Source organism: Anastrepha obliqua, chromosome 1 (genome assembly GCF_027943255.1).
Source record: "Anastrepha obliqua isolate idAnaObli1 chromosome 1, idAnaObli1_1.0, whole genome shotgun sequence".
Taxonomy (NCBI): domain Eukaryota; kingdom Metazoa; phylum Arthropoda; class Insecta; order Diptera; family Tephritidae; genus Anastrepha; species Anastrepha obliqua.
The window spans coordinates 69,977,118-69,998,857 of NC_072892.1; the positions used below are offsets into that span (position 1 = coordinate 69,977,118).

At 35.4% G+C, this 21,740-nt stretch overlaps 2 protein-coding genes across 2 annotated transcripts in view; one reads left to right on the forward strand and one right to left on the reverse strand.

The window, feature by feature from the left end:
- Positions 1–297: 297 nt before the first annotated feature.
- Positions 298–3,459, forward strand: LOC129253014 (uncharacterized). Its single transcript, XM_054891227.1, has 3 exons — positions 298–521; positions 2,623–3,059; positions 3,149–3,459. Exons 1-3 carry the CDS (start codon positions 393–395, stop codon positions 3,237–3,239), a joined length of 657 nt encoding a protein of 218 aa, XP_054747202.1. The 5' UTR covers positions 298–392; the 3' UTR covers positions 3,240–3,459.
- Positions 3,460–16,115: 12,656 nt separating this feature from the next.
- Positions 16,116–21,740, reverse strand: part of LOC129245978 (odorant receptor coreceptor) — a 42,671-nt gene continuing 37,046 nt past the window's right edge. Inside the window, exons 7-8 of the mRNA XM_054884452.1 lie at positions 19,588–19,743; positions 16,116–16,799 (exon numbers count right to left, since the gene is read on the reverse strand). Of these exons, the coding sequence (XP_054740427.1) occupies positions 16,749–16,799; positions 19,588–19,743 (207 nt within the window). The 3' untranslated portion in view covers positions 16,116–16,748. The remainder of the gene's footprint in view (positions 16,800–19,587; positions 19,744–21,740) is intronic.

Sequence of the window (21,740 nt, forward strand, 5' to 3'; positions counted from 1 at the left end):
TAATATATTAATTATATATATATATTTATAATAAATAAAATATTTCTTTTGCCAAGTATAATATATATACACATGTACACATCTACACTTTTCAATAGCTGATAACCTATGGTAAATGTGTCATTACTCATTTTTCTTGTAATTGGAGGCAATTTTTTATCTACAAAATAACAATACTGAGCCTCAAAGTAAGACTTTCAGGTATGCGCTAAAATGTGTCAGCTACGAAGATATTAATAACGACATGATATAAATGATCGAAAATACGTCCTCTTTCAGTTTAGTTTTACCACTCGAACGAGTTCCACGAAACGCGGTGTACAATTTCAAAACAAAAATTCGATTTATTAACTGTGCTACTGCTTTTGAATAATCGCGAAGGAATCTTAAAAATGCATTCGTTTTTACAATACGCACTAACTGTGGCATTACTCTGCCTTTGCAGCAGTAGCGTTATGGCACAAAATAATACACAAATTTCGTGTCAAAATGCCACCAGCTTAACTAGCCTTAACAGCTCAGTGAGTGTCATATGCTTTTCAAGTTAAAAAAAAAAATATTGGATCTTTATCGATATTTGTATTGTAATGCAACTACAATTCTTAAAGAAGGAATAAGGACAATAGTCGTTTAAAGGAGAGAAATTAGAATAAAATATTTGCATACAAAATTTACTGCTTTCAGTTCAGATCGATGGAAAAAAATGTCTTTAGACATATGATATGTATATATGTATGGTGGGTGTGCACGAATATCTTCAAAATGGTGTCGATTTACCCAAGTCTGCTTGCGCTTCCGGTGGACAATTCAAGCCAAAATTGAAACAACTCAATCAAAATTGACATACAAGATCGGTTAATAGCCACGTCCACTCTTGCTAAAATATGTTTAAAGAAACACACAAATAATTAATTAAATTCGTCTATAACTAATATGCAAGCATTGCTAAATCTTTTTCTTTCAAAGAAAGAAATCCACTGTGTAAAAGTGTAGTTTAAACGGATTTTACTTCGCCTCAATACTTGAAATTCGTCGATAGATGTAAAAAATGAAATACCTATAACGATTTAAACTTCCTTTTTAAGAGAGTGAAACATTTTTAAGCAAATATATTTTAGAAGTTAATTGTTTTACAAAAAATCTTAGGCAGTACGTAGCAAATTTTATAATTTGTATAATTGTTTAGAGGAGGAGTTTTTTATGCACTTATGCCTTGTTTCACCAATCAATTTTAAAATTTATCAAGCTGTTAAAATTCAAAGTTGACCCATTTCGAAATACGAAAGTTTGGTATTTTTTGTTAAAAAAGTCTGATAAATTTAAAATTGATAAGTGTATTAAAGATTCAAAAATTTGCAAAGTTAAAAATTTTTGAAAATCAATAGTTAAAAATTAAAAGAAATTTTTCAGTTTTTTAAAGGCTTGAGAAATGTTTAGGTTTAAAACTTTTGGAAGAATTAATGACTTAAAAAGCTTTGAAAAGTTACAAATTTAAGAGTGACAAATGTGAAGAAGCAAAATCTTGTAAGGAGTTTTAAATTTTTTTTTCAAAAGTGAGACACTTTTAGAAGTTTAAAGAAAGCGCTAAACATGTAAAACTGAGTTAAAGATTACACTTTTTTTTGAGAAGCCAAAAGTGCCATATTTAAGCAATTAAACATTTTTAAGTACTCAATATTTCGAAAGGGGTAAAGTTCTTTTTTTTTAAGTTTGAATAATTAAATTTTCACAACTCGTTAGAGATTTTCAAATATTTAAAAACCATTTGGAGCTAAAAATTTAGATATTTTTGAATGGTAAAATTCTTGAAAATTCAAAATTTTGAACAGTTAAATATTTTTAAAAAGCTAAAGGAATGATTTTGAAACGGTTAACCCTTTTAAAATAGCTTGAAGAGGTACCAATTTTTTAAAGAGTTGGGGAAAGAGTTTTGAAAGATTTACAATTTTTTTGATTTTATATAATAATTTAAAAATTTTTGTAAAGCTTAAAATTTGAATTTTTTGAGAAGTCAATAATTTGAAGGGGTAAAAAGCTTAAACAGTTTAGAGAAATAAGTTTGTTTGAGGAGCTTGGATTAAATATTATTACTCTTCAAAGAGGTTTTTAAAAACTGAAAAAAATGATGGCGATACAATTTTTCATAGAGTTAAACATTATTTACATTATTTAAAATTTACAATTTAAAGAGTTAAACATCTGTAAAGAATTAAGTGATTTACAATAATATAATTAAAAAGTTTTGGAACATCAAGACGCACAATACAAATAGAAGTAGGAGCCCGGCCATACACCCAATGAAGGGTGGAAGTGGCTATTATGTATTTGTTAAACAGTTTAAAGAGTTAAATATTTTTGTATTAAAAGTTAAATATTTTTATCAACTTACTAAATTTTTGGAGTTAAAATTTTTGATAGGGCTTTAAATTTATATAATAAAAATTTTCTAATAGTTTAAAGCATGAAGTGAGAAAGAGGTAACCTTTTTAGGAAGTAATTAAGCATAATATGGCAAGGCTATAGTAGCCAATGCTTTAGTGTTTTAAGTGGAATAATTATTTGTAATAAATATGTAAAGAATGTAGTATAAATTTACAAACGAAATTTATTTTTCGTCTACAGTTTGTTGGCGAATGGTACGAGGCGAGCCGCAGTCCAGCAAGCAATTCGAGTTGTGTCGGTCTCAACATCTTTACAAATACCTCCGGCTTATACCTCAATCTAACCGTATCGGCTAGTAATACATTGCTTTACGAAAATACCACCGTTAGCTACAGTTTGGCAAATTCAACAGTAGTCTCATCGAATGAAACTTCACCAGCTGGCGGTTATGTCTTTGTACCCACCGCCAATGTGAATGTTACAATAAAAGTCTTGATGACTGACAATACCAATTATGCGCTCGTTTGCGGCTACTACAATAACACAGGTAGTACATTTGGTGCCATCCTTACACGCCAACGTCCAGTTTCGAATGCGACTCTAACGTCCTACGTCACTATGGGCAATGCCTCCTATGCAGACTTCGCTAATATGACTGCCGTTGTGCAGAACAGCACGTAAGTGTGAAACAATTTGTGATATAAAAAAATATATTGTTTTGCTTAAAAATATTTTTCCAAATTTGAAATTTTTGTTTTTATTACAGTTGCTATCTAGCAAGCTCAGCTGCCTCACATGTTTCGATGCTGTCTTTGATTGTTGCAACTATTTATGCTATGCTCAAACTTATTAATTAAAAGCAGAAAAAACACAGCAAACTAGTTTATGAGTTTATTTATTAGAACTTTGAAATTCCAGTTTAACACAAGCTCCTGTATATATATTTTTATTTTTGTTTCTTTATTTCTGTAAATTAATTAAAAAAGTTTAGTTTATATATTACATAATTAACGGTCCAAAACATTGGCTTAAATGAACAAATAAAACATCAATAGAAGGAGTCCTTAAGTGACTTGTCCTTGTTATTAAATTAATTTATTCATTTATATTATTTCATTAATTAAATTAATAAACAAATATTTTAGAAGCTTAGATACAATTTGCAGCTCATTTGATGTGTCAATCTATAGTACAGTGTTCATATGAAACATTTTCTATGATACTTTTTGATTTCAATTCTAATGGAGTTCCAGCCTTACATAACGTTGATAAAAAAAGTCCGGTAGAATGCTTCTAAATTAAGAAAAATCGCTTTGTCATTCTGTGCTTGTATCACAGAAGCGCTTATACTTATGAAAAATCATATTATCATGCTGTCTTCTATCATATGTAAGTGTGTACAAAACCAAAAAAAAAAAAAAAAAAAACAATTTAAAACTTTTATACCATAAATAGTTAGTGACGTTCTCCTAAGAAATAAGAACAAAAAATACCAACAACCCACAAGCCAATAAACTACGCCTTAAGTGGCATATAGGAAAAAAATGTTTCAAACTCACATCACAATTTAACAAGCAAAAGGTAGGAAAGAAAAACGAAATAATCAAGGCGCAGCTCATCAAAAGCAGCCACCCATACTGATACGTATGCCACAGCACTGCACTCCAGTGTTTCGGTAATAATTAAACTAAATATTTGTTTTTGCTTGGCTCTTGTTTTTGTGGAAACACCTTAACACACACCTATTCCTACGTACTTACAATTTTTTAATTTCTTTTCGCTGGTAAATTACGTGACATACGCTAGCGACAACATGCCACAATGATAAGATAAATCAGAGTTGAAATAATTCCTCATTAACTCCTTTGTCGCCAACCTTCTGCAGTGCACGCTGAACATCATTAGTACATATGTAGGTATGTACAGTTACAAATTAATCATGTATGTACATTTACTTTTGATAAGAAATAATTGATGTTGACTTATGCTTATATACAAACGCGCATACACATATACACACATTCACACAATATGTACACATGTGTAAGCAGAGTAAACAAGTGACTCATACGCCATGTCGACTGCGGCCGGAAGTATATCTACGTTCAGAGTACTCGTGCGCTAGGTTACGATACGATTGTTTGCAATCAATAGGCAATGTAAAAACTAATATAACAGTTGTTTGTAATATTCGAACGGAATTATACAGCCTTTTATGCATACATTAGCTACTCTAAATTCATTTCACACATAATGCGCTGAGTTTTCACACAATCGTGCTGCCTAACGTTGGACACTTCCGTTGGTTGGTTGGTTGGTTAGAGTGGTGATGCATCCAGAATCTAACTAGCGCTTCCGCACCATTTTGTTGCCACATCCTCGTTACCAAATTGTTTAACAGTTATTTACAGCAAGACTATATCCAGCCTGTGCGGTTTAGGAACCTTATTAGGTTGTTGACGTCTAAGCCAGACAGTTGCTCGAGACTCTCGAACAGCGGTTTGCCCAGGGTTAACATTCTGTCCTTCCATGGGGCAGGGCATTCGCAGAGGAAATGGAAGATTGTTTCCTTTTTCTTCGGTTGTTTACAACTATGACAGTATGTGTTGTGAGAGATGCCCATTTTGGCGGCTTGTTCTCCGATAGACCAGAAACCAGTTATGACTGCCGTTAGTCTACAGGCGTCCCGTCGTTTCATGTTTATCAATGTCGACGATTGCTTGAGGTTGTAGGAGGGCCATAACGTCCTGCTGATTTTGCATTTCGTCAGGTCTCTCCATTTACAATCTGCAATTCGAAGGTATTTTAAGGAAAATGCATTCTTGACCGCACCTAACTTCCGGCTGGAAGACACTGCTGGTATTAGGGAGACGCACAGATTTTTCAATTCCAAGTCTATGAGAATATATACCAGCTCCAGCACCACAATCCATTTTACTGCCATCTGTATAGACTGTGGTATCGAAGTTGTTTAGAGAGAATCCCTTATTCCGTTCGTCTTTAGATGGAAAGAGTGTGGCAAAATTCCTATTGAACGTAACCATCGGGACGATGTAGTCAGTCCTCACCGTGATTAACTGAGCTTGTCGCAATAATAGACATACGTTTTTTCTTTCCAGCGACCCGCTGCATTTAACCTAAATGCACTCATGGTTGCCGTCTTCTTTATATGTAGGTCTATTGGAATAACGTGTGTCAGTGCATTGAGAGCTTCTCTAGGACAAGATCTTGTTGCACCGACCGTTATTGCACAGGTTGATCTTTGTATTTTGCCGAATAATTCGGAATTGTACTCTCTCCCTAGAGCTTTCCACCGAACTACCGAACCATACGATAAAATAGGTCGTATAACTGCCTTATACAGCCATAACACCGCGTTACACACATTATGTCCTATGAACCAAATATACTTTTTCGGAAAGGGGATAAAAAATAAAAATAACGTGTATCGGCGATTTTCATATACACGTACAATTTTTTTTGTATTTTATAACTTTAAACGAACAATTCTTGTATGCATATCTGTATAGCCACACGATCTCAGGATTAGCTTAACGGATTTGAATGAAATTGGGCACACAGATAGTGTATCACATTTCTAGACTTTTGACCTAGGTGTTGCCACTGACAATGTTTCACAGGGTTGCCACCTGTTCGAAATTAAAAAAAAAATTGCATGAGTTATGCCGATGTGGGTATCAAAAGAAAGGTATTTCATTCCGCATTACAATAGAGATATAAGACCCCGAATTTTTTTACTAATTTTATTATATTAAAATTAAAAATTGTTACATTAAAAATTTTAATGCTTTTAAAGAAACTTAGGCCTTTTATTTTTTTGTTTGTAAGCATTTGTATCAGTATCGCGACAAATAGACCCACAGTATTCGCCAAGCATATGCGTAATGTCTTGTCCTTTAAAGCGCTTTTCAATAGCCGCAATGTCCTGATGGAACCTTTCGCCATGTTCATCGGGGGTGAATGCCATCTCGAGGGGGCGGTTCTGGTGTTTCATCTTTATCTAACCATTGGCGTTTGCGAATAGGATTATTGTAAAGGACCCATTTTTCATCACCAGTAACGATACGGTTCAAAACACTTTCATTTTCAAGCCGTTGCAGCAGCTGAGAACACACATTCACTCTCTGCTGAAGGTTGGCGACGAAAAGTCTATGCGGAACCCATTTTCTCAGCTTTAAAACCTTTCCCAACTGAACCAGGAGCCTGTGAACTGTTGCACGTGATGAATTTAACCTCTGAGCTATCATATCGACTGTCAAATTTGGCTCAGCTTCCACGAGTTCGAGCAAGGCGTCAGAGTTAAAGACTTCAGGACGACCAGCGCGCGGGGCATCCTCCAAGTCGCACTTACCACTTCGGAATTTTGAAAACCACTTGCGCGCAGTCCTTACACTCACGGTATCCTCTCCGTGAACAGTGTTTAATTCTGCAGCAGCAGTTGTTGCATTTTTACCACTTTTATAAAAAAAAATTCTAAATATTCCTCTTATACGCGTTCGAAGATTCCATTTTATTTTTTAACATGTGCTTCTATCCGCGATTAAAATCACTTGCTGAATGCACAATATATCACAGAAAGTATAAATAGTTCCGTTATATTCCGCGATTGTATGCAAAAATCGTACAAAATTGAAATTAGGGGTAAAATACGCACGAACTTATGGACTGACCTGATAAATAAAAAGTATCTTTACTCAAAATACCTTTCTTTGCACATTCGAATATGGCGGAATTTGCCTTGGTACTGATAGAGACGACCACGAAAAGTAAAATAAAATACAAGAATATGTATTACGAATATTTAAAATTTATAAAAATTAGTGTAACGATAAGTATAAATATATAAAAATAAGTGTTTCTAATAGCAGCCGCCCCTCAGCAAACTATGGCACATGACACATGCCGTGATTTTCCTCCATGTGCAGGAGTAGTCTAAAACTCATCGATCCTTCCAATAAAAAATCAACAGGTACAATGAGGAATGCTACACGGCCTATACTTAACGCCAGCCATGTGGGATCGATAGAGCAAAGGGCTAATGAAACTGGCCGGTAGAATAAAGCTCGACAGAGAGTTCGGCGGCTCATAGAAGGTTTCAAGGCAGGGGTGATTTCCTATAAGGAGAAACTAGTACCTTGGTAACTGGCAGGCTTTTACCACCTGTTAGTGATCTACATTAACTATCGCGAAATTTGTCCTCTGGACATATCGTAAATGTTCATACAGGCAGCTGTATGAAAAACTGAAGCCCATCAACAACCAAAATATTGGACTTTATCAATCAACTATACACCACGTATTCACAATATACAAAGTCCTTTTTCTTTGTCGATTTTAGAGCCACTTTCGTGACCACCAAAACGTCGCTGCAATACCAGCAGCTCTTTCAAATTGTGAAAGGAATCTTCCGAGACATATGATACCCAATAAGACTTCGAGTGCAGCTACTCTCTGTCGTATGAACTTTTTAAAGTAGTGTTGGAAAAAATTATTCGAGCCGTAGGAGCTCTGCCATATGTCTCCGATATTGATATTAGCGATCTTGAAAACCGCGCTTTTTCTAAGATGCATTAATAAGCAACATGAATAAGGTTAGTCGTAAACGAGGAAAATATGTCTTTGAACGGGCAACCAATGCACTAAAGGAAACCTCATAAGTTTTAAATGTGTTCCCAATAGGCAGTGCCATTTGATGATACCAACTACTGAAATAATGGACGCTGGCTAGACTGATGAATAATATAGTTCTCTGTTCATTCCTTCTAGGCCAGACCTGTCTAGTTATCTTAAAAGTGGGATCCGTGGTACATCAGATGTTGGGCTGGGAGATGTAAACAGATTTGATCTAGAGCTTACATTTAGGTAAAAAGTATACGCATATTTTCAGGAGTTTACTGATTTAACATCAGTTCTATACAGCCTGTTTGCGATTCAATTTCCTTGAATGTCCTTGAGTGTATCGCACAGCCAGCATTTTTAGAATAGCGCTATATTCAATTGCTGCCTTTTATGAAGTATTTTGTCACTGTATATATTTAATAGATGCCTGACTGGCGGAGTAGATAGTGATAACATGTGCTAGAGCAGACGTGTCTCTGATTTACTACGCAGCCCTTCTTTTTGCCATTAGCTCAATTTTAAAGAAGTTGTCGTAGTCAGGTAGCCACAGACTAAGCTTCAGCTTTCGCTCTTTTGAGTGGATGCCACTGTCGACCCTGTTGTTTCATCTTAAGCCATCAGTGAAGATAGCGACTCACCCTAGGTCAAGATCCTTAAAGTTATCGCGTTCACATCTTCATGGCATTCTTGTGAAAGAAATACTTTCAAAAGAGAATTGAGGAGCAGTGTAATTTAAATGAATAGTTCCGAGAATTTACGAGTGTCTAAATCCGGAATTTACCATTGACAACATGAACATTTCTGGCGAGGAGGTCCAATAGAGTCTTATGAACTTTAGTTGAGGTAGAAGGCAGTGCTCCTGTGATAAGCTGGATACTGCACTTAGCCCTCTTGCCATTGTGCTATTGGATATCATCTTTTCCAACGCTGACCACTAAATAGTGACCCCATAGAAGGGGTTGGGTTTTCTTGAAAGGTATTTCATATATATGGATCATGTTGGTTTTTCCGGAGGGCAAGTGAGTAGCGAAGTACTCTCTCGACGAGCGAAAATCACCCTTTTTGTCTCAATTTTTATTGCTGATGTTGCAATGAGTCATGAGGGCTTCATGGGACATAGACATAGTAGAGCGAATAATCGTTCAGTGGTTCCACTGTTAGGATCACGTCGTCCGAATGGAGACAAACACTCCAGTTTTGATAGTATTCGATGCGTTGAAAAGGTAAGGTTGAGAAAGAATTGGCTTAAATTGGTGTGCTCTACTGTTGTGGGTTAGTACGAAAAAGAAACGATTGGCGCGCTTTACTAAATTCGGCCAACACATAAGCTAACGGCTAATGGCATCAATCAAGATTGAATCTCAAAAGGGATCTTATTGGCACAACGGCAACATGGAATGGACTTCAAAAAACGCTCATGATTCTTTATCACCGTTCATGTTAACACATCATGCTGCATTTAATATAAATGGCTCTGAAGTAGTCTTACTAATTTTATCTTCAGGTAATTTCAGAAACACTCAATCACTTTACTTATATTATATAAAATATTGTGCATATCTCAAAAAAATAAAATTTATAGCTATGCCAATTTATGCCTAATATTGCTGGATATTTTCAAAGCAATTTTAAAATAATGGAAAAAATCAATTAAGGCGATAAAAAGTATAGGAAAATATTACAAAGTGAATCACAAGTTGAAGAAGAAGTTCGGTTATAACTGATAAAGATTCTAGTATCTGCCAATCTGCTATCTGGTTATAATTTGAAGAGAAAATTAACATGCAAACATGTATATATACATACATATATATGTACCCAATTATTGACATATTGACAGAGAGATACATTCGGCAATAATTAAACGTTTTGAGTTAATCATATTTAACTGCGGATCCTAATCACCCAAGGGCATTTTAAAAATTGGGGTGATAAGCTTCGCTATGTATGTAAGTATGTCAGAATTGAGGTGTTTCGGACTTTTCTCGCTGTTATTATCATATATTGCCAACAAATAATTTAAAGAATGCGCTTGGCAACTTCTTCGGGTATACCATATATTTATTTATTAAGATTACAATTGAGATAGATTATACAAATACAAGTAATTCTTGTGATAGAAATAAGTAAATAGAGTTTTCTTTGACCTTGAAATGTTCGGTAAAGTAATTTATTTCAATTAGTTAAATACAAAATGATTGAAAGTTATAAACATAATATTATGAAATGTTTAAAAAATTAATTCAGGAACGGCTGGTATCATCCGACGAATTCACGGCTTGACCATTAACGGCTTAGACAATGTCAGCGGCTTTTCAATGAACACATTTTTTGGCTACTTGATGACGTGAAGGACGATTCGACCATTTTCGATGCACGATACTAGCTTCAATTTATGCTCTATAACTTCCTTATTGCCGCAACTTCTGCTTACAACCCTTTTTACATATATGCAAACCTCCTTTGAGAAAATCTCTATTCAATGAAATATCAAAAAAAAAATATATATTTTATTAGTAGCTTATCCAACTTTGAAAGCAGGCTAGTGATAACTTCATTTAAATCATATTTGGTCCGATGTAAGTTTATATGAAACAAATTGTTAAGTTGCAGGTATTTAAGACGAACATTAACAGCACAGATCAACCAGTTCTGCCATTAAATTCAAGTCAATTTGCAAACACTATATGAAACTACCTGAGAGCAAAGTATAAAGAATGTTAAGCGAAGCATACGAATCTCCTCTGAATGCGCAATGTACGATGTACAACAGGGACTCACAATTACGGGTGCGCATTCATGCCTTGAGTCAACAAACAAAACACATAGGAGCTGCAGAGTGTAAAATCAGTAAATTCCTTGCTATTACGTCGAACAAAAGAGAATAAGCTTTTGGTAGTTTCTAGTTTCAGTGGGCAATGACGGTGAAACGGGAATCAAAAACAACACCAAAAGCTAGGATGTCATCAAAGCTGGTTGTAACAAAATTTCAAAGAATTTTCATGACAGAAATACACTCGGAGGTTTGCTATTGCCTGTCGAGGAGCGACTGCTATTAGAAAAAACTGTTTCTCTTATTTAGTGTTTCATGCTCAGAGATTCGAACCTACGCACCTCCAAATGGTAGCCAAGCTCCAACACATTCGGCTATGGCCGACATAAAACATACTATGCGTTTAAAAATCATTGAGAAATATCATTAAACAAAACAAACAATACTTCCAAGAATACTTCCTTGTGCAACACCTGACGATGCAATCAATGAATACGATATAACATTGCCCACAACTACTACCGAATTTTCTACTTTCCTGCATTCATTTTATATGAAGGCGACTTAAAATATTTTAAAACTACCTTAAGTCTGTTTGATTCATTCAAACTTCAACAATGTCGTGGCATTGTGTGATAACAATATATTTCGACAAATTTTAAGAAATTTTCTCATGCTTCATTTTCTAAGTCTAGCCTATATTAAAAAAAAAAAATTCGCGTATAAATGCTCTTAATGCAATTTCTGATTTGGGCGTAGTCTTAGCTTCTACTTTTTAGTTTGAATTTTGTCATCGCCAAGTCGTATTCTATATTTGCCTTCATTCGGCGTTTTGCTTCTAATTTTACGGATCCATACACTCTAAAGCCACTATTTACCTCGCTTGTACGGTTTAAGCTGGAGTATGCCGCCTCTATTTGGAGGCCATATCATCAGTGCCACATCAGTAGTCTTCAACGCATTTCAAAGAAATTTCTTCATTTTGCGCTCGAATCTTTAAACTTTGCTGATCCAATTCCATCATGCATTGCAAGGTGTGCATTATTAAATTTGAGATCGTTACAAAATAGAAGAAGTACACTTTCACTCTGCTTTGTTTTTGATATTTTAAATGGGATAGTTGACTTACCAATGCGCTTAGAGCGCACTCATTTTCACATACATCAAACAAATCTTTGTAGTATTATTCTTTCCAAAGCAGGCTAGAACTGTTTATAGCTCGAGTGAACCTTTGAGGTATGACATATCGGTTACTAGGGTAAGATTTAAGCCAGTTAAAGAGTGCGGCATAAAGTCCAATTTTCGAGAGCTTAGAAAATAAAATGCTATGTGTTGGAAGGTCTAACCGCAGCAGAGCTCCGTACGATAAATTTTAAGCGTTGTGGCATTTTATTCAGCAAGCCAATTTCATGAGTGAATTTTTTTGTGTGCTTTTAATGCAATGGACGAGAGGTGCATCGTATGCGTGTCAGCTACCCAAAGACTATTGTTTCTACTTGTCTAAACTTAACAAGAAAATTCACTTTCATGAAAGTAAAAGGAATTTTATTGTGATGACTATAAATATACTTGTCCTCACATGATTAAGTCACTTTATATTTTTTACAATTTTCGTAATATTTCTTCGAGGCCATGGCATTTTTTTTAAATATTTTTAACAAAATAATTATTAATAATGTAAAAGTTCTAAATTCAGAAAAATTTAAGAAATTTCATAAATTGTCATAAAAATTCTCAACTTTTTCATCAGGATATTTGGAAAATTTCTAGGTGTGCAGTTTTATAGCCGATTCATTCTGGTGTGATAAAGTATAAGTTTGGAGGAGTCTAAAAATCCGAACAATCAGTTTCTGTATAAGTCTGAAGGCATAGCTATATCCTATAGTTCGGCAGGTTTACTAAAGTGTGGTTAAATTTCAAGGATCGATGTTGAATGTAAGCTACACCTAAACGTCAAGTTTTTTTCTGTATTTCATTTGACATTTTTTAATTTCAGACTAATTCAATTTGAATTATAGAAAGATGCATAATCGAGAAACGCGTTAAAGTTATTCAGGCTTATTATAAAAAAGGGCATTCAAATTCGTCAATAAGCAGAATTGCCACATTTGGGCGAATGATAATCCAAGAGTGATTGCCGAAAAACCAATGCACCCACAAAGAGTGACTGTTTGGTGCGGTTTATGGGCCGGCGGCAGCATTGGGCCGTATTTTTTCCAAAATGAGGCCGGTCAGGCAGTTACTGTGAATAGTGTTCGCTATCGTGAGATGATAACGAACTTTTTATGGCCCGAATAGGAAGATATAGATGTGGGCGATATGTGGTTTCAACAGGACGGTGCCATTTGTGACACAGCTAACGAAACAATGGCTCTTTTGCGCGAAAAATTTGATGGCCTAATAATCTCACGTCGCGGCGATGTCAATTGGCCGCCAAGATCATGTGATTTGACACCGTTTTACTTCTTTCTTTGGGGTTATTTGAAAGAAAAGGTGTACGTCGAAAAGCCAGCAACAATTCAAGAGCTAAAGGATGAGATAATTTGGCACATTAACGGCATTTGGACAATCGGATGGAGGTGTGCCGCGGAGGCTGCGGCGGCCATTTGGCCGATATTTTGTTCCATACGTAATTGAGCCATACCAATATTATCATAATAAAATAAATAATTCCGGCTTTTCGATCTCTTATGTTACCCATTTTCGAACAAATGTTACCATCCAATGGACCAACTTAATCTTAATTCGGCGTAGGCGTTAATTCGATTCAAAAGGTTATTTCTGGTCAAATTGTGTAGCACTCATATATTCAGCTACTTTTCGAGTCTAACCTTATGCAAATGGTGCCAAATGGTTTCCTGCCTAATCTGTAGTTTCTGGACTATATAATAAGTATGCTAACGCTCATATTGATATTCTTGACGTTGGCTTACCAGAACGTGTCTCGTCTTAAACCGTTAGAGCGGCCTTCAATAACACAGATATCTTCAGCCGCCTGAGGTATTTCATCTTATCAACCCAGTGTTCCAAGAACAAGTTAAAAGTTATTAGTTGTATCAAATAGTTTGCCTCTAAAGAGATTATTGGTTTATTGTGTTGCCAGAATAACATGGAACTTTAACGATAACCAACAAAGAAGTTCGCAATAGACGCCACCAAAAGTTGACTGTACAATATTCGAATTAGGTGCGCCAAAGATTATTTCTTGGGCTCCTTGGAAAATTACTAAATTACTATTTCTACTCTCACCTTACTATTTTCACTACTACTGTTTTCAACTTTATTTGAAATTTCGTTTAATGGCTTTAAGCTGGAGTTATGCGAAGAGCTCCCGATAAATATTTATTTGAACTACCTATGCTATTGCTGTTTTCAAAACGGAAGTAACAGCTATCAAAGAAGCATTCGATTAACTGTTAATTAGTGGATACCCTTTTCCGACTCTTATTTACAAATATATGGATTTGATTGCTGAAACACTTATGAGTGAAGCTAAGTCTAACAGAAAGTTTTTAAATCGTAATCTAATTTCACTGCTTATTAGGTTGCTTTCAGGTTTTAAGTAAAAAGTAAGATACATATTTGTTCTAACAGCCGTTCAATAATCAAGATTCCAGGCTCACTGACGGTGCGTTAGAAATTGACAAAGGGAGTGGAGCGGAGAGTATAAATAATGCGTGATTGATATAAGAGTACCCGGTCACAAAAAATTGCAGAATATTATACGGCACATAAGCTGGCTAGATACGGAGTATGTGAGATGATTTCTCTGGGTAAAGGTGCTCGGCATTGAGCAAGACATCTTTGGGCGCGTGGTCACACTGCCTTTTTTATTATTAAGTAATTATGATAAATTTATGAGTGTTTTGAGGATAAGATGAGGGGTATCATTCGCATGATGACGTGAATTGGCCACTAAGATCGTGCGATTTGGCTTACCTGCTCAATCGATTGAAACCCGCAAAGCCAACAGCATTTAATTACGGCTCAAACAGAGCCGGATCTATTCAGCGGAGTCATTGAAAAATGAAGCCAAGTGCTAGTGCCACCTTGCAAAGCCACTTCTCAGATTTCAGGGATGTTAGAAAGGGTGATTTTTTAAGAGTTATAGGAAAAATTTTGAAAACTGCATGAAATTTGTATTTAAATCGATAGTACAGTCCATATAATTTAATGTTTGAAGATTATTTCATGCAATTGTTGACCGCGACTGGGCTTCAAATGGTCCATCCGCTTAGTCCAATTTTGGCATACTCTTTCCAATGGCATACTCTTTCCAGGTCCTGAACGTGAAATAAAATGTTCACCGAACTCGCTTCTCAACCAGCCCATTGTTACGCGTGCTGTGTGGCATGTGGCACCGTCTTGCTGAAACCACATGTCATGCAAGTCAAGCACTTACATTTTGAGCAAAAAAAAGTTGGATATCATTTCACGATAGCGCTCACCATTCACAGTTAAGTTACGATTGGCAGCATCTTTGAAGAAGTACGGTCCAATGATACCTCCAGCCCATAAACCGCACTAAACTCTGACGTTTTCTGGATACATTGGTAGCTCTTGCAATTCTTCTGGCTGATCTTCACTCCAAAATCGACAATTCTGCTTATTTACGTACCCATTGATCGAAAAATGAGCTTCGTCGCTGAACACAATTTTTTCGATAAAAAAGTGGATCTTCGGCCAACTTTCCAAGAGCCCATTCACCAAAAATTCTGCATTGCGGTAGGTCGTTCGGCTTCAATTCTTGCACCAGCTGTATTTTGAAAGGCTTCACACCTAAATCCTTTAGCAAAATTTTCCACGTTGTTGATAATTAATGGTCATCATTAACACTGGCCGACACAGCTGCGATATTTTCTTCAGTTCGCCATCTATGTAAGCGTGTTAGTGGTTTGATGTCCAATATGGAAAATTTGGTTCTAAATTTAGTCACAATAGCTCGAATAGCCACTTCAGTGGGTTGATTAAACTGACCATAAAATGGAAGAAGCGCGCGATAAACTTTCTTAACAGAACACGCATTTTTATAATAAAATTCAATGATTTGCAAGCGTTGTTCGTTTGTAAGACGATTCATTGTTTAATTATAGACCAAACTGAAGATGTTTGACAGTGAAACAAAAAACGAAACGTGCGTCAACTGTTTAAAAAAATAATAGCTGAAGAATCACCCGTTATTATATATCCAAGTGCATAGATGGGTCTTCTAAATAAATAAAAAATCGTTAGTACTTCACGCCCAGTTTATTTGAATCTACTTTGATCCTCCCACATTGAAAATCACGAAATATTAAATTTTGAAATATTAAAACACAGATTTTATAATGTTTGATCGTCAAGTGATTCACTACTTGCTTTATTTATTGTACTTTTCACTAAAGTAAATACTGCTAGCTGTGTTTAAAAGTGGCTTATAAAATATGTGTGTATGTAAATGTATTGCGAAATTTTGCGATCTCGTAGGGAATGCATTAAAAGAAAAACTTTATATAGAAGAATTCATAGAAGAAAAATATGCTGACATATTCTGTAAATTATATCTATCAACAAAGTATGTTAACAATCTGCAGTGCTTTGCACCGTTATACGAGTACATACGTTTAATTTAGGCAACAATGTTGCTGTGAAAAAATATATTTTGTTGCACTAAAAAATGATAAATTTCCTGCTTTATAATCCAAAAAAACAAATTATAATTTTTGCTCTTTCATTTCCTGCTTGAGTCATGCTGTTGTTGTTTCTGCTTTTAAGGTGGTCACAGCTCGAAGAGTCTCCACACATTGTGCCGATTTTCCAGGCGACTGCTAACACAAACTTGTTTTGGCCCACGCGTTCAATTTCCATTTCTCCTCTGCTGCTTGACAGTGTTATTGTTCTGCTTAGTATTGTTTTTGTAATATATTCTGTTAGTTAAGTCAGTGTGGTTGTTTATGCATTCGCTTACGCTGCTTCACTTCAATTGTACCAACACCATGAAGTAGGTGACAACAGCGCCAAGAACCTTAGAGAGAAGGAAATATAAATGCGGAGAAGTTGTTAGTGATTTAAAGCTTGCATTTAGAAAGGACGAAAAGACTTGGTGAAAGTGAGAAAATAGCAAAATAACATATAGAAAAACAAACATGCCGTTGAAGATAAATGCTGAATATTTCGTGTGGAAATGGTAAGTGGCACTTTGGCCGGCGACAAAGAAGCCAACAGCAGCCTAGACTTTTAGCAACCCACACACACATAAGCAAGTGAAAGTATTTCGATGCAGTCCATTCAACTATTTCCTTTATTACGAGTGCCAGTTTGGTTTGGAGCTGAAGTAGTTCGTTTTTTAACTTTCATCAATGTTGGCAACTGGTATTTTTATCGTGGCGATGCCCTGTGAGGGGTTAATTGGCAGCCTATGCATCAGCATCTACATTTTAACAAACTCAGAAGTATAACCAACGCACCTTGGTACGTCCCAAACGAAGATATTCATCGCGACCTCAACATCGATACAGTAGCAGAAATCATCCGCAAACCCAGCACAAATCGTATTGTCCGTTTAATGAACCATACGAATACTGACATCCGACAACTCCCATCAGCAGAAAGGGCAATCTCCAGGCTGCTCAAACGTCCAACCCCAACTCAGCTGATGACTAGAATAATTTAAAGCTATGCACATACACTTGTAAACTCACACAAAAACTTAACCAAAATGTAATATTGATATTGATTAATGTTATGAAATCCAAGCTGTAGAAAGAATTACTTAGTGTCATACGACAGGTGTACTTAATAAAGGAGGCACATAAAAAAGTTAGCCCATGCATGAACAATACAATGGCCCAAAAAAATGCTTGATGAATTTATGCTGAAAATGAAAGAGCCAAGACCAGGAAATCGTGCTCAAGTACTCCTTCCGTTGTCTATTGTAAAGAACCTCACGCTTACTCTTCTTTAGATCCAGCATCTCTTTGCAGATTTCTTCTGTTAAAATTTGAAATAAACTCGGATGTAGTTCATGAGTGTCACTTGTACATGAATTCCTTAGTTAGGAATTGGAATTCGGTAACTCAAGACATCAACAAAATCTGATGTTGATGGGCTATACGCTATTTCATATAAATTTATTATAGAATTTTATATTTTAGTTAAAAAGCTAACATTTTATTAAAAGACGAGGAGATCCTATAAATCTTTATAATTAATATTAACTAAATTTTTTTGATTTATTTCATTTTTTTAATATTAATTATTTAGTTGGGTGATGTTAAAATTTAATGAACTTTAAATTTTTTAAAGTCATTAATTTATAAATTATTGATATTAATAATAATTATAAGATTAAGTTACTTTAGGGATGACAGCGTTTTTTTGTTTTTTTTTTTTCAGAGTTAGTATCGAAAAAAAAGTTTGCGACCTCAATGTTGGATTAAGGCATACTTTTGGGTGTAGCGGTTTAAAAATTAAGTCTGTTCGACTTTTAAATCATTACATGATAAAAAAACGAGTTAAAGTTAAATATAAGCAAGTGTTTTAATATTTCTTATCTAAATCTTGTTCTCTTATACTCCCTTTCTACTATATTGACTGTTCTAGTTTATCAAATCGAAGTGAAATTATTGATCTTACTGTGGTATTTGACTCTAAATTCTCTTCTACTATTTAAATTACCTATTGCAAACCATATTCCGTATTTGCTTTTAATCGCCGTTTTAGATCGGACTTTGTTGATCCATATACTCTTAAGCTGTTATATGCCTCTCTGATGCGTTCTAAGCTGGAATACGATAATGAACCTTTGTCTATTATATTTTGCGTTTGAATTTCACTGATCCAATTTCTTCCTATATAAGTCAGTGCTTGCTCATTAACCTAAAACTATTAAATATAAGAAGCATTATTCTCCTCTGACTTTCGTTTTCGACAAGAAAATTAATTCCAATATTCCTCAGCGAAGCTTACATAATCATGATATTTTCTGGTGAGGGATGGTCAGAACTAATTATGCTTCCAATGCTTCGAGAGAATTAAATTCGCTTTCAAATATATTGGTGTAGATTTCTCTTCCACAAAGCAACACGTCAAAATGTTACTAAATGAGTTGTTGAAATAGATTCTAAGTATTATTCAATATTCTTTGTCTGTAAACTATGAGAAAATGAAACAAGCAAATTATAAGTTTAATTTATTTTTGATTGAACTATTTGTGTTTTCATAGTCGGTAAGAATTGCTGTATGTTTAGATTATTAAATAAATACAATAATAAAAATCACCAGATTTGGATAACTTGAAGAAATAAATAAAAATGTATAAATGAGCTTTACGAAAATAATTAAATTTAGATTTTTTGTTTGACCTAATATGATTTCATTTTTAAAAACTATATATCTTTTTTTTTATTTATTCTAAAAAACAAAAACCACAACAACAACATTATAGGAGAAATTTTTATTTTACAAAGAGTTATATTTGGCCATTTTGCTATGGTCCAATTTTAATCTCTCTCGAACTAGTAGACTTCCTTCATCAAATATCGATTCATAGCCTAAAATGTCTGTTGAGTATTTTCTTTTAAGGGTAAGAGTGGCTATGTGTGTGTATGTTTATGTAGAAGTGAGTGTGTTTATGTAGAAAGGGAAATTTGTGAACACTTTTGATGAGAGTTCGCTGCAGCAGCGGCAGCAAACAAACAAACTACCACAAATTATATGGAAAAATAACCGTAAAAGTGCATTCACTAACTATTAGCGCACAGCGAGTACAACCCCATTAACAATACCAATGACAAGTGTCCATATATACATACCGATGCAAACAAATCCAATGAAACAGTGAAAAACTTCGCTCCTGATATGGACATCGCCTTTTGGCACTGTTGGCAAACGATCTGGACAAATGTCTTAGCCTCCTCGGAGCCATCATACCAATGGCAAGAGTAGGCTGCCTCCATGACGGATGAGCTCTGTGGGTAATAAGAACGGAAAAAGAATGTATAATAGCAAATGGAAAATGAAAAATTGCAAAATAAAAAGTTGTTGAAAAAGTTGAAGCGGAAAGTGAAATAAAGTTGAGCGCAAACGCGGGTTTGGTGGAATGCCCGAGTTTAGTGGAAGAGAATGCGAAAGCCGTGCGACCAAGGAAATTCGCGCGGAAGATATAATATTTTCACCGAAACTTGCAACGTGCTACAAAGCAAGTTGTGCGTCAGGCAACAACATATGGCGGAAAGTAGCAGAAAATGGGTAATCCTAGCAGCGCTAAAAAAAAGGGTGGAGGAGTAGCGTTGAAAAAAACATGGAAAGCGGAATTGTGTCGAGTGCATTTCCGTGCATTGGCGCATGTTTGTGCGGCGCGCGGCACCTTTTCCGCACCTATTTTACAAATTTCGTTTCCATTTTTATAATGTATTGGTTTACAAAGCTTTTAGTTACGCTGTGATTCTCACTTTTCTGTTCCAATCTGATCTTCTTGATTTTGTTTTAAGAGAAACCCCCTTGCTTACATAAATAACAATGGTGAAAATAAATATCGTAATATACTGAGTTTGATTTCGTTGTTTAGCAGAAGACCGTTCTTTCGAAAGTTTCAGTTGTCTCCCATGGATCGTTTGCCATTTATAGAATATTCGCTTTTCATTACTTAATTTAACGAGTGGTAGGACTGTTTAAATTGTCTTCACTAAATTCACTAATTTATGCTCAAATTCCTTCTTCTTGCACCAGCTCTGCAATTCTTACAAGACTTATGAGATGCGTACCAATCCTGAACCTGCAACTTTTAGTCGTACAAAGGATAGTCAGGAATATCCAATTTCTACAGTTATTTCACAATGAATTAGATCATATATTAATATTCACAGTAATTGTTCTATTAAAATTTCATTTTTCAGGAATGTCCAAATTGATTAGAATTAATAGTTTCACCACATGAACTGACTACCGTTCTGCTTCAACGTCAAACAGCGAATGCCCTCAATGCTCTCGCAAACAAACTGTCGGTGACAGGATGTAAATTACCATTGAATCGTTAGCTTCTAAGACAGTAAGACATACGGTAGAGATGGTAGGTTTCTGCTTATTAAGCTTTTTCTTCTTCTGCATTGTCACTATAATGGTTTAAGCGATTTTGGTCGAGTTCAACAATTCGTTCCAGCAATCTCTTTTTCGCACTAATCAGAGTCAAGTAAGTTCAGTTCCTCCACCAGATCTTCTTAAAGATGTTCAAACGAGGCCTTTCTCTTCCTCTGCTATTACCAGTATCGCATCGAACAATTTTGGAGCTAAATCGTTGTACCATTCGGACGACATAAGCAAGTAAGCGGAGCCGCTGTATCTCTATTAAGCTTCACTATTTTTCAATATTTGCAAGCAAAGCCTGAAGTACGCACAACTATTCTTAGGGTGGCGGAAGGGATAAATGATTGAAGGTTGTACCGAGGGAAAATGTACAGGAGAGAGATCGAACTAGAGTCCTCCGTGGCCTGCTCTTGCTTTCTTAAAAATGATCCAAAAACTTACACTGAGACTGAATTCCGTCGCGATGCGGCATGAACTTGAACTTATTTGAGTACGAGTAGTTGTCAGGAAAACGGATTAGTTGAAAATCAAGATTATTTAATAGATTGGGATCTTGTGCGCAAACATTCTCTCGAACATTGTTGGTGCAGCCTGAGCAGCAGGGGAAAATAATAACATGGCCCTTAAAAAATACTGGATGGAAAGTAGCGCGACTTCTTTTACTACTGAAAATACAGAGGATACCCCTGATAATGGAAGTCGAAGATTACTGCAATAGTGATATTCCCAGAAATGTGGAAGCAGACAAGTGCTTGAGGACGGAGTCTGAAAACCGGAGACAGGAACTGAAGCATGCAAGCTGCTCTCAGGGTTCATCTGCTCACAAGTTGAATATCAAGAGGCGAATCGTAGAGCAGCTAAGAAATTAACTTGAACATCTGCG